The following is a 14383-nucleotide window of genomic DNA, read 5'->3' on the forward strand; positions in this document are numbered from 1 at the left end:
GGAATATAGCTCATAAACTGACTTTCAGGTTCATGTATTTTCCCACCATCTGAGTGGTTGCCTCTTACTAAGATTAATCTCACTTTTTTTTCTTTTGTACTGCTCAAATTATCTGGGGTTTTTTTCACTGTTATTTGTAGTTCTTGATTTAGCATGATCCACACATTTCCCTTCTTTGTAATGCTCTTTGCTCTACCAAGATTATTAATGAAGATAATATTCAAAAAAACTAACAACAACCTTTACAGTAAATCAATAAGCACTATTAAGAAATTACACTTATGTAAAAGATTAAGGTCACATGGCAGACAAGAACACTGACAGGGACATTTTTTTTAAAAAAAAAAATCACTACATGCAGGCAAATATTTGTAATATAAAGTTTTCATCATCTTCTTTTTTATCTTGGTAAAACCTTGTTATTTTACAGAATTTATGAATGCTGCTCATCCGCAGACATTCATATTCCGTGTTTTCTACAGTCTTTTTTGTTTATTTGTCAATCAGCCTTTTCCATCCTTTATGAAAACATGTTAAGCTACTCAGTCCTTGCTTACCTGGGAATAACAGCTATTTATGCAACTAAGCAGCATGGCCTAACTTTAACTATCTGGTGGGAGGCCATTATGCTACACTGCAAAAACATTAAACAAAAGCTTTCCAGGTCTTTATCATTAATCTGTTTTTAAACAAGAGAAATCTCTACATCTTACATAACGATGAGACAACATGCTATCAAACTCCTGAAATAAGCATCAGATGGTCTTATCAACATATGTTATATAGGGTTACGTAACAGAGCTGTCTCTGTCATCCAGCCCCATGACATCAGATCTCCCCACCTTAATCCCCTGACACATGGAGCCTGCACATGCACCGTTATCAAGCAGAAAGAATAAAAGCTGAAAACAGGCTTGGCTCTATTACTCTCTTCCTGTTATTTGGGCATATCCGTATCGTGCAGTGGAGCACCATGCAAAGACACCTGAATTAGAACCAGAAACACCACATGAATAACGAGAGCGCTTTATACCCAGCGTAAGTAGCCCTGAAGACAGGAAAGTCTTATTGCTGACACTGGTACACTGCTTGCAGAACATGCGCTACTAACTCTGTCTCTGAGGGATCACTCCATCATGTCTCACTGAGATGCATGTGTCCCAGCTGTCAGCATGGACCTACATTTTCAGTAATGGATGCAATGCTAGAAATAACTATTTCTGGGTGCACAACTATAATGTACACTAGCACATATGGCCAACTCTAACAGAAAAAAAAGAATCTCTGCTGAATTTGGACCTCTAAGGAAATAACACTCTCATGCTACAAACAGCAATTTAGGTAAGTAAAGCAGCCTTTGGAAAGACTTTCCTCGCAGTCAGTTTCCTGGAATAATGCCATGCCCATCCATACCTGTTTAAATGCTTGCAGAACTTCTGCTCTCTGGCTGAAGTGCTTAAATAGCAGGTGCAGAGCACCTGAGAGCAAAGGAGGGTAGTCATGCATAATGAGGTGAATGAGGACCCGTAAAAAAGTTCTGCCCCCTTCATCATCAAGCTGAACCGCATTCTTCTCCTTTCTGCAACAAAATGGGGAAACAGGACCAAATAAAATAAAATAAGAAAACACAAAAACTTTTGACATTAATATGCCTGTACACACAATCTTCAATTGACAGAGCTCTTAAAGCCAAATCAAATCCACTGCAGGATGGAAACTATAAACATCACTTTAACATATTTTATAAGGACTTCAATCCTACAGTTATATGCTGTTGCAGCAATCTTGTAGCAGAATAGACACTATGAAATGAAAGTATGTATGTATGAACTGTATCAAATATTGTGATTAAAATCCATATTGCAAAAATGTTCATTTATACCCTTGATAAGTTGTGCCATGCTCATCCCCAATCCAAATTAATTGAAGTAAACAGCATTTCATCAGAGATTAATTTGGCCCTTTCCTTTTCACTCCTTCCTTTTTCAGCTGCTATTAAAATTTCATTTAAGAAAAAATAAGCTCAGAAATAGTAAGAATTGCCAAAAGCATCATATTTCTGGAATCATATTCATAATCTAGAATGGCAGAAAGCAGATTTACACTTAACATATCAAAGCAGAAATAATGTTTCCAAGAAGCCATTCAGTCTCTGTTCATTTTAAAGATGCAGATGCCAAGGGCTGTGTGTTGTTTTACATTACGGGAGTTCAGGGGGAGGACTGGAGGCATTGCTTGTGCTGGTAATGATTGCGAATGCATAAGGGACTGAGAGAGGAAAGATCAGAGTGCCCATATTGTGGATCCTTCTCCCTAGCCCCAAGAAAAACTTTAAAGTCTACGGCCTTGTCTAAATGGAATTCATTCTTACTGGTATAATTATACCCATAAAATTAAACCAATATAGTGATAATGGTAAAAACTCTCCAGTGTGGATATTTTCCAGGCTTTTTTTTTTGTTCACAGCATAGCTGAAATCACTTCCAAAACTCTGCAAGCATAGCTTGTGATCTGCAGGCCTCTGGTGGTCCAGAATATCATGGCAAGTGGTCCACAGTTGATTTGAGGAGACATATGAAAGAGATTATTGTTGACATAACTTTCTAAATAAGTTCCAACAAAAGGTGCAATGACAACAGGCCACGTGGTCTATGAGAAATACTGAGGGTCAACAGTAACCTACAAATCCAAGAAATTTGGGGCTACAGTCATAAGGTACACCAGAAAAAGGTCTTTCTTTAAAGCACCCATGTGAGGCATTGTAAGATAAATAATTAGTGTGTTTAAGCCCAATACACCTGTACACCATTCCCCAGCTGCCTTTGGGAACACAACAGAAACTTTCTACCAACTCTCTTACAACTAAGATGGTGGTCATTTCCAATCCCACGGTCATCCATACCAACTGGGCTGTTCGCTTGTTTGAAATTCAGGTCTTTTCTGGCACTTTTCTGTCTATGTATAGGCTATGTAATAAGAAGCAGCCAAAGGAAGTGAAAGGGGTATGAAAATAAGCACAGAATAAACTGATTGTCCATGGAAAATATCAACGTGAACAAACAGATACATAGAGAGAGGTAAAACTTCAGAGAATATACCTGCCAGCAAACATGGTTTCAGCCTGAGCTGCAATTTCATCTATGTCAGGAACAATTGCTAGAAAAAAGTCAAAATAAAAATTTAAAAAAAAAGCGCCAGTGACTATTGTTTAATCTGCACAGCATAATCGAACTCTGTTCCTCGTTAAAGTAGATGTTATCAAGGAGAGGTCTAACTATGCATTCCTCAACTAGGCAAAATTCGCTATCTGCAGGAGTAGCAGGGAAGAAACAGGACATGGGGCAGAGTCAAATTGTGTATTACTATTACTGAGGAAGAGCCAAGTTGTAGTGATGAACTAGAGCCCTGTGGTGCTAGGAGCTGGACAAACCACCACCAGTGACCCACAAATGACAGAGAATATGAAACTTTAACATTTTTTTGTTAGATGAGCCAAACCCCACAAAGCAGACACATGAACTTTAGAATATTTATCATAAACCAAATCATTTATCACACCATCATTTTGCTTTAAAATAGCTTTAATATACCTTACTACTAAAGACTTTAGTACTCCTCAGCTGCCCCTCTGTTACACAGCACCTCCAATTAAAGCAATTCTTCCCTACTTGCAGGTGATCACACAGACAGCAGTCAGCCTTTTGAGCACTTCTGTGTGCACAGGAACACTCCCTGGAAAGCCACTCCATTTTCGCATAGCATGTTCACCTCACTTAAATCTGTCCTCATCCAACCCCAACCAATTTTTCATGATCTACTCTCCATTACATCTGTCATTGTGCAGCATTTTGGAAAGAGTACAAATGAGGGAATAAATTGTCATTGTGGGAAAAAGGAATCACATTTTTGTTGGAGGAGGACAGGCCAGCAAAAATCTTATTTTTATGGGATTCCTTAAAATTTTCAGTTTTCCACAAGCTTTTCAACTTTAAGCAGCATGCATCTTTCCATTGCAGTCAAGTTCTTTGTTTGGAGTAGCCTACGCAGAATTATTTTACATTGCAATACAATAGCGACATTTACCTGAGGCAATCCCTGGTGTGTCAGGTGGGGATGCTGTAGAGCAATCAACGTTTTCATTGTTTTCCCCAAACTCTCTCTTATAGATAGACAGCATGTAGGATATTCTATAGTCCAGTCTAACACTGAGAATAAACTACAAGAAAAAAAGTTTTAAATAAGACTTTTCTTCTGCTGTTTGGTAACATGGGTTAGGATTTTTCTGTGGTGGAACATACAGGGATACATGATTATTTTAAGTAAATGATTTTAAGTAAACACCTCCACTACAAAAAAAGAATCCATTACATTCATCAGTTTTCTGTGATTTCTTTCTTCACTACAACCATCCTGTGACATATTGAACTCTACCTTATCGACTGCTGAATACTAAGAAGCAGACTGGATTTGTCCAGGGGCTCCAGCACACTGCCTTGTCCTCACTGCCTGTGAGCCAGATCACTACATTCAAACCCATGTTGAAACCAATTATTTCATATTTCAGCGGGACTTCTAATGCTCCATGAAGATAAGAAGTGGAGAGGGGTTGAGAGTAAAGACAACAGGCTCAAGGCTTACCCTCTCAGATGCCCAACAGCCAAGGGCAGCAGTGCTGCAGTAACTCCAGGCTCCCATGGAGTGAAGCACAAGCCTGGTGATGTCTTTTGTCAGATTGCTAACGATCAGCTGAGGGTATGAGGAGCAAATAGCACTTCCTTCATGAGCTCCTAGTAGTGTTGTCAGCATGCAGCAAAAATATAAGTTTGGCTCTGGAAGCTACTGCTATAATGGTAGCAGAGATCCCTCTCACTCAACGCTCTGCTTTCTTCTAATTGTTAGTGGCTTTTCTTCCTCAGCTGTGAAATCGGAAACTCATACAGGAAAAATCCTAATTCAAAGCTGAAGTGCTGCTTTTATATTGGAGTAGCAAGGAAGGTGACTAGGCTGGAAACATTAGTACCAATTTAAGGACTGACACATATACATCCAACACTTCAAAACTGACTGGCCATCAACTGAGTTTCAGCGTTTCCCACACTTATGCTCCTTGCCCACAGTAAATGCAAGCATACAATGACACAGGTTTAAGATCACTTAACATATTTTACAATCAGTGGGGATGAAAGCACATATATTAAGTTACCAAGACTCAGGCAACAGGTGAAGACTTAGCAAATGGTGGCAACCTGTTGCTTTGATCTCCAACTAAAGTCAGACAAGCTTCCCAGACCCAGAATACTGTAATAGGATTTGGCTAGGACTATACCATCTAAAAGCAAATAAAATGCCAGTTTACAAAACAAAAAGGCAGGTTTATTTTGGTTCCATGATCAAGTTACCCTATAATTGTACAAGCAAGGGTTTTAAAAATAAAAAACTCCCAAGTCCACGCATAGTCAACTAAGTCTATCAGGCCATCTGTTTAATTCTGGCTGATGACAGAATGGAAACTCTTAAGTTGAAAAAGCCTTTACTTAAAGGAATAAGAGGATATATTAAGAATTAAATTATTATAAACTGAAATATTTCTTAGAATAGAATAGTTTTAATCACCACTGTACTAGCTATGCATGATAATACAATAAATCTAAAATATTCTTACTTGCCTTTTAGGGTAATAGCACAGTAATGCAAGGTAACATGATTAAATTAATCCTCCTTCACTGCATATTAAATGAAACTGAATTATTTTGCATTTGTGAACTAAGATCATATATATGCACATGTACTGTGATTCACCCAACATATGACAACTTGCTAATCTGCAGTAATTTGACCGTGTGACTGAACCATAACTAACAAGCCACAGATTAAGTAACAAATCAGGATTAAATGCTCTCCAGTCCTGGGTGCTCTTGCACTGGACATGCTGTGAAAAAAGAAAGGATGAGACAAAAATTGATTCTCTTGCTTGTGAGCAGCCAGGGAATGGACAGGACAAGGTTGGTGTCCTGCAATCATCCTCCTAGGCATCAATCAGTACAGCATGACAGTATGGAGAGAATCTCAGCCAAAAAACCTAATGAAAATGAGAAGCAACACACATGAATGGTATTATTTAGGTGATATAAGTTCAAAACACTCTGTCCTTCACCATAAGCCTTAAACTAAAGGAGCTTTGGAACCAAAGTATGCAGTATGGAGGATACTCTAACAATTGATAGTCTTTCAGATGATGAGTAATTAAGGTAATCTAAATCATTTATAAGCGGTCAGAACAAATGGAATCCTTCAAAAGTGACAATGGTACCAACAGATTTGCAGAATTTATAGAAAACACTGAAATGTTCCTTCAGGGCATAAGTATTGCAGAAATTGGGATTTGACATACAGAATGAATGTGTGTCACTTCACTTACTAATAGCACAAAGTGAAAATTATATCTCAAGAGACATGCTAGTGTCCTATAGCTTGTCAGTTCAGCTGGGAGAAAATCATAGCAGCCGACAGACTATTCTCAATCTAACAGTGGAAATCTGAAACAGACTTCAAAGGTGCATGGCCTTGCATGACTTCAGTGGGTCTAGGTCCAATTCTGTCCTTCTTCAAACTACTGTAACAGAAGAGTCAAATACTGAAGCCAAGCAAGCCACCCCAGTGTAAAATGAGTGTTAATGAGACTGGAAACAGACACACTGTCTTCAGAAAACAATAGCGAGGCAGATTAAAGGACAAGTTCTGCCTTTTCACAGTTAGAGTGACAGAGTTTCTACAGCATCTAGTTCCTTCAAAAGTAAAGTAAGCGTAACAGAGTGAGGACCACAACTGTACAATTGTTCACGCAAAGGAGCATTCTTCCTCATATCAAAGTGTTATTTTTATAATAAACAGCCCAGGCAGGGGTAAGAACGTAGGTAACAGAACTTGCCACTACATGAATAAGAACTGTGAAATGACTGCTATGTAATATTCCACCAATCATTATTACCTGCAAAATCTCAATGATTTTCAATTTGGTGTCCATTACGATCACATCTTCACTGTCTGAGGTGGTGGCTTGCTTGCTTGGGTGAATGCTTGGCTGTATATCAGGGGCACTGATGGGAAATATAGATCCTCTGCTCAGCACCATTTGGGTCATCATCTCTCCTACACCATGGATGGTCCTCATAACATTGTTTCCTATGCATTAAACAAAAACATGTATGTATTTGCCATGAGCAAAGCTTGCTTGCAAAGCTATATATCACACATACGCCCATGTCATCAAACCCCTTTACAGTCTTAACAGGCATATTGAAAAAAAAAGTCCTCAATTCCTGATCAAAACTCAGGAGAAGGAATTCATTCAAATTACCCAATGGTTTAGAGACACATTTTCTACACTGATTTTCCAAGAGATCATTTCTTACAGGTCAACAGATGGAAAAGATGCCAAAATATTTCCACAGCTCTGTTAACATGTTCAAGGATTCATAAAAAGTAGAGCAAAAGAAATCTTAGTGGTTCACCTAATCCATTCCCTTGTCTGAAGGCACATCATCTACATCTAAGACCATTTCTGAAAGAGGTTTGTTTAACCTGTTTTTAAGAATATTTAAGCGCTGCATATCCCACATTATAGAGCATCACTAGGCAAGTGATTCCAGTACTTGACTATGTTTATTGTTAGAAAACTTTTATTGATATTTCATTTATATCATCTATTGCTGCAATTTATGACCTTGCTTTGTAGAACCATGGGAGGGGTTCATTTTTCATGCCTACTCCCACTGATGTCTTTGCCATGGTGACTAGACGTAATATATGGGCTTGACAGTAAGGTTGATTTTGGCACTCCAGAGGCTGGAAGGAGACTATCCCAGTATCTTATATGTCACATGAAGAGAGAGGAAAGATTTGAGGCTGTGCGAGTCTGATCAATCTCTGTATGTGGTCCAAATGACAGGCCACAAACCAAAGCCAACTAACACAAGTAGCCAACCATCCCCCTTCAAAAAAGTCCCAGGACAATGTCAGGCCCTGAAGGCTGTCCTGAAGGTCAAACTAGTATCTGTAATCACAGTGCCCTTCATAAGTTATACCTGGGGGAAAAAATTATTTCACACTCATGTGGCATAAAACTTTATCCAGTCTAGCTGCAATGCTACCTATCACTGATGTTGGTTCAGCAAAATCTACCAAGAAATACCATCTGTTCCCATAGATTCTACTGGTCTGTCTTTATAGTGAATTTTGATATGAAAAGCATCTCAGTGAATCAATAACTATCTTCTTCCAAAGGTGGGGAGAAGAAAGAATGAGAATATTATGATACCTCCCTACGTGAATTAGTTTCCTTTCTTGCAAAGCAAAGATCTGAATGAATGGAGGAAAGGAAAGGAATGATAGCATCTCTTCACAGAAGGAGTGCCAAGACCTAGACTACACCAAAGGCAAACAAAAGAACGGAGGAAACGTAGCTTTGCTGAGGTAAGCCTGAATAGTTCTTGCCTGTCTTTTAGTACACTTTAATCATCATGCAACTGACAAGTTTTACTCACACTGAAGAGACCCTCTTCCCAGATAATCTGCTGTAAAAAGCCAAAGCTATATTTTATTTTGTTAGCAATATCCTCCTCTCATGCCCTTCTTTCTTCAATCCATAGAGCTCAAGTACTGCATGCAGGGAAAGAGGATGCCTTCAGCCCTGACTTTAAAAGGAAAACACACAAAGAATTTGCTTTTTCAAAGTGAATGAGGCAGATTAGTGTCACATTTGAGGTCCCATTCGGCATCCAGTCTGGTGTGCAATCACTCTGAATTGGTCTTTTGAAAATAATACTTCAAGTCCCTACAAAGGAGGGAAAAAAACGTATTTCTGACTTTGCATGATGTTAGGAAAAAAAAGCTAGAAGTCAAACTAAGGGCTAGATTCTCACATTAGGCAGGCACAGAAAGTTCTCCTAACTGCTTACACCAGCATAACGCAAATAAAACCATTCCAAATACACTTCTTGCTGCAAAATGAAAATGGTGCATTTTCCTTTCAAAACAAATAAAACAGCTGGGGAATAACATAGTATGGATCAATTTCTCTCTCCCCCTCCCCACCCCCTTTCTCCCAGTGTGCTATACATTTATTTGCATTGACCATCATTCAGTACACTTGTGTAAAGCTAAGTTACTAAGTAGAGGACCTTCAACCCTTAAAGTAACTTCAGTTAAACTGACTTTTTGCATCTTCTTCATCTTCAAACTGTGAAATAGATGACCTCCTTTATATCATCCTGTCCTTAATGCTGACTGATAAGCCTACAAGAAGACTTAAAGGTTGTGCAGCTGCTTCATGGCCTGCAATACCACTGCTCTACATCTCAGTTGAGATGTCATCATTCTCTCTCTCACAACATGTTTTCAAAATCCCTTTCACTCAGTTGTACAGAGGTGAATATAAACAGAGGCACTGCTGTTTGGAAACCTCAGGAATTCTATATAAAACAACATGAGTCAGTGGAGTTACCAGCTGATAATTAAACCACTTAAGTCTAAGACAAGTGCAGAAGATATTCTTCTCGAAAACGAGATACACAACTGCAGTTTGTCCCAAATGAGGCAGAAGAATTCCACTTTATCTTGAAAAGTTCCTGCCCACCCTTCAAGACTGCAGTCCACTCAGTGTAAAGTTAACAAAAAAGGTAGTGTCTTTTGGCGAAGGAGTCAGACAACAACTTGGGTGGACCTCATGTTCTTGAAGAAGGAAAGCTGGGATTTTGTCTAGAGCATACCTCCTGCTTATTTCTCAGCTATCACTGGGGTGCTGCACAGGCACCGCAGGGGATGGGATCCAACTCCCTCCATGACCAACGAATTAGTCACTCTCTCTGCATTTCAGGACCACCTCTGCAAATGAGGAGACTACTTTCTCCATCTCCAAAAAGGACAGTGAAAGGCCTGATATAACAAAGATTGGGAGGCACTCAGCTAATGTGATGATGGAGCCTATAAAAGCATCTAGGAAATAAAAAGAAACAAGATGACTGCTGTCCTTTCCCCTTAGTCATGGAACATCAGTGGTAAAAGATGGTAGAAACCAGTGAGCAGTAGCTGTGAAGCTGCTTCCAAACAGCATCAATATCAAGGATAAACCCTCTGTCCACAACATTCCTTTACTATTGACCTTCATGCAACTGATCAAAACAGCTAAGGATCTAAACAGCAAAGGAGGATTAAGGTGGTACTTATTATCACTGCCATTTCAAATTCTATTGCATTAATGCATAGGAAAGGATTTTAGTGAGAGAAAAGTCTACTTAATCCAGTTTGGTATTTACAGTTGAAATGAGTAGTGACTCAATACTGCATTATTTCTGTCAATAACAGCAGTGAGACAAGATGTCATGGGTAAACCCATCTTGAAAACTTTTTAACTAACTGCCTGACACTGATTATTTTCAATTAACTCAGAGCAGGCTTGGGGAGAATGTTCCCCGAGTGAAAATAATACAGCAACTGGAGCAATTCAGCATTCTTTTCAGGAAAGATATTTCAACAACTATGTTCTGTAGGGTGCTGATGAAATATAATGATGTCTTAGGAGTAGACAGCAGTCAACCAGCACGTTCATGTATGGCAATGAAGCAGCTGACTGTCTCTCAACACTGGGAGGAACTGCTCTATTCTTCTAAAGAAGCCATGAGGATCATTAATATACATAAAGAGTGGGCAGTAGCTTCTCTTCCAAAAGATTCCACAGTAATCAGCACTCATGGTACTCAGTGTTATCTGTCCAGCCTTGGAAGTCCAGACCATGTTAAGCATGGATTTAAATCTGTCACTCACAAATATCAGGGGCCAGCAGCAGTATTGCTAGTGAGTTGTTTCTTCTTGCTATGCTTTTGTGTTCTCTTGGCTTTAATATAGTTATCTCAGCAGGGAAGGGTATGGGTCTCTGAGGTAAAGCATGCAGAAAGGTTATTGCAGCTTAAAAAGTGACTAACTGCATGTCAGCTAAGCCTGCAACAATGCAAGACAAAATACACTGGCTCAATAAAAGAGATTTAAGTTCTTAGTACATATGCACACAATGAGTAAAATAACAGAGCTCTGATCTTAGTTACAGCTCCAAAGTGCTTCCTGAATACCAATGCCCAAGGAAAAATTAACTTAGTGCCTCAGCTAGTTGACTGAGCTAAATCAGGAGAGATAGGAAGTAGATGTGCACCCTGATTACTTTTGTGTGCACTTTGCTAGAGAAAAACGAAGAGAAGCCTGAGCTGTGCCTTCATATGGTATTGCTACCCTTAACCTGCTGACCTCCATCATTTGTTGTCTTCTTTGAGGTCAAGGTATTAACATTTATATATGGCTGAGAAGTGTGGCAGGGAGACAACGGTCATGGCAATGTTGTACGGTGCTAGTGTGTGCGACCAAACACTTCTCTCACCAACAAACCACTGCAAGAGCGCTCAGAGCTGTGACTGACCAACAGAGAAAAAGAACGCAAGGTGATCTCCATTAATCTTCTTCCATTTTTCCAATTTTCCCTTCCTCTCCCCAATTCTTCCTCTCTGCTCCTCCCTCTGCCAAGACAAGTCAGATGCCAAGATCCTTCCATAAGAAGTGGACCCATTAGAAATGCCTCCTGTTGAATGTACGGTCTCACAAGGTTAGCCAATGGAAGAGTGAAATCACTGTATACACAAGTGGTAATTTAAAGGAGCTGCAGATTGACAGGCACTGAAAGAAGAGGAAAGAAGAGAATGCTTGTCATGTTTTGAAAAGACAACTGTGCATCTCCTTTTCATTACTTTTTATTACAATGATCACAACTTCCTAATGAATATCAGTTTCTATCACAAAACTGTAGCACATAATCTCATACAATTTGGCACGATTGACAACACAGCAGCCTCTCTGAGAAGAAAGACTTTTCAGAGGAGTCAATTATGGGAAAAAAATAACAACCACCCAAGTAATCGAAACAGTGGATAATTGACACTTCATTTTCTACATAAACATATTTTCTTGATAAGTCATTTACTGGTTGCAAAAATCCTAAAAGTAGAATATAAAAGTAAACAACAATCTGCTATGTAATACAGTATAGATGGTAAGTGACAAAATACCATATCCAGAAAGAAAAACAACTCTCAAAGGCAGCTGGCAATTCATGCCTTTTCTTCAAATTATTCCTAACCAATTGTTATGCAGCATCCTCAGTTTGCTCTCCAGTACCCACAGCATTTTAGGTATTTCACAAACAGTGCAGAGAACTGTGCAGTAGCTGAATGTGAATGTACAATGGACAGCCTCAAAGGCTGGCAGATACCCTCACAGCGAGTAGCCCTCTATTCCATAGATATCCCCCAAGACACTAGGGAACTGACTTGCAGCCTCATTTATTTAAAAATTAACTATATGCACCTGCTCTGGTCCCTAGTTGCCACAGAGGGACAGAGTCTGCTCTCACTAACATTATCGTTCAGTCTTCCTCAACACAGATATAAGAAAGATTTCTAGGACCCAATTTTCAAAACTGCTCAGCCATTTTTAGCTTGAACAGTTTCCCACAGTGCTCATCTCCCTACTCAGAAATGTGAAAAGTGCCTGTATTTTCGAAAGGATTTTAACACCTAGCAGCTCTCATTAGGGACTGGAGAAGCTGGATGCTCAATGTTTATGGAAACTAAGTACCTAAATAGGAGCTGACATATGATGGGTTCTTCAAGAAATCTGGTACTTAATGACCAGAAAAGACAAATGCACATGCATCCACTGCTCCAACAACTTTCATTAACCTGTCCATAAAAGCCCAATACATTCTTCAATCTTGTTTATATGGGGGGGGAGGGGGGGACACGGACACCACACAGACACAAATCAAAGGTTTTGCAACAATGTGCCATTTCTTGCATTGTCTCTGTAATTAAGTTATAGAGACAACTCTCTGATGTCATCAAACCTGAGCATGCTTTTGACTAGGACACCTGACACTTCAACTTCTTCCAAACACCTCCTAGAAAACACGTCCCTTCCAATGTAACAGGGCACAAGCCAGACAGCATGTGCTACCAACATACTTAGCCCTTCCTTGCCATGCCAACTTCTTTCACCACAGCCCTTCAGGCCTCCTTCCCCATCCACAACCCAATGAAGTCCCAAAGCCTTCTCAGTCCTCCTCAGCCACTCTCATCTTTCCCATGAAATTAACTTTTACCAACTGTAGCCCTGGTGAAGCAAAACTGAATTTTGCCAGTGAGCTGGGGAAGCTTTAGGCTGGTCTCCAAGCTCGCCGCTACATTAGGAGATATCTGGCATGTTGCTGAAAGTCCAAAACTTTTACCATTATCAAAGTCAGTTTTCAGCAAAGCTGACGTTTTCTCAACTCGTGCCTCGGTGTAGCTGCATTCAATCAGGTTTTAAGACAGTACTTCTAACAGCAAGTCACCTTCCTGATGACTGCTGAAACAGGAGCCTTGACTCCAAATGGCCTTGACTTTGTGGATGTCAGTGAGACCTATACTATTGCTCCACCATAAGCTTCTTAAAGTTTCAGTGCCATTTTAAAGCGTGCAACACTGCCAGTCCTTGGGGATCCTCTGGCAGGGAACTGTACGCGCAGCAATGTCTAGTTACCAGGGGCTAAATTAAAAACCCAATGGCAGCTTTAGCTCTACATTTCTTTGCCTTTGTTGATTTGGCTACATTGCTTCATGCAATTTAATTTTTCTGCGTGAAAAGTTATAGCCATTTTTAAGACATATAATAACAACACTTCAGTACCTAAAGGAACACATTTTATTTCAAACCCTCTAGAGCTATATATTCTTTGCCTGAAGCATTAAGCCTTACAGCTCTGTTTGTGAAAGAGGTATTAATTTTTACAGGTTTTCTACAGAATTTGCTCATAAAGACTGCAGAACCCACCATAAACAGGCCAAGAATCACACTTTATTTCTTCATTAAACCATTTTTCATCGCTCAATAACTATCTGACCTCAGGTAAGCCTCACAGAAAACCCAATGCATGACATTAAGGGCAGTAGGTGAGGTCACTTCTACATTTTATACAGCCCTCAGAACTAACAAGGCAAAACAAACCAAAAAACCCACAATATGCAATGCACATACATTTGCTACCCACCCCTTAAGTGAATCTGGCCACCTCAGCCTCCACTTACCTACAGTATATCCACAAACCCTCCCTTTTTGCATACAAACTCGCCACTGCCCAGCTATGGTGAAACTCCACCATGCTTCACCTTCTCCTGACATGCTGCACGTTCTGTTGATGTTGCCTATCCCCAAAACCACAAAGCAGTGTCAAAAATACAGCTTTCATGCCATGGACATTAGACGAAGGAAAGAATACATAAATCAGCCTGCTGGCCTTGAAGGTAAA

General features: G+C 39.7%; 1 protein-coding gene across 3 annotated transcripts in view; it reads right to left on the minus strand.

Annotated features, from left to right (window-relative positions):
- ITPR2 (inositol 1,4,5-trisphosphate receptor type 2) overlaps positions 1-14383 on the minus strand; it is a 268975-nt gene that overhangs the window by 158576 nt on the left and 96016 nt on the right. For all 3 annotated transcript variants that reach the window (XM_075051507.1, XM_075051506.1, XM_075051508.1), the window contains 4 exons: positions 6989-7182; positions 4084-4216; positions 3099-3156; positions 1414-1579 (listed from right to left, as the gene is read on the minus strand). In XM_075051507.1, the coding sequence (XP_074907608.1) occupies positions 1414-1579; positions 3099-3156; positions 4084-4216; positions 6989-7182 (551 nt within the window). The remainder of the gene's footprint in view (positions 1-1413; positions 1580-3098; positions 3157-4083; positions 4217-6988; positions 7183-14383) is intronic.

The sequence above is a fragment of the Buteo buteo genome, chromosome 19 (assembly GCF_964188355.1).
Source record: "Buteo buteo chromosome 19, bButBut1.hap1.1, whole genome shotgun sequence".
Lineage (NCBI taxonomy): Eukaryota > Metazoa > Chordata > Aves > Accipitriformes > Accipitridae > Buteo > Buteo buteo.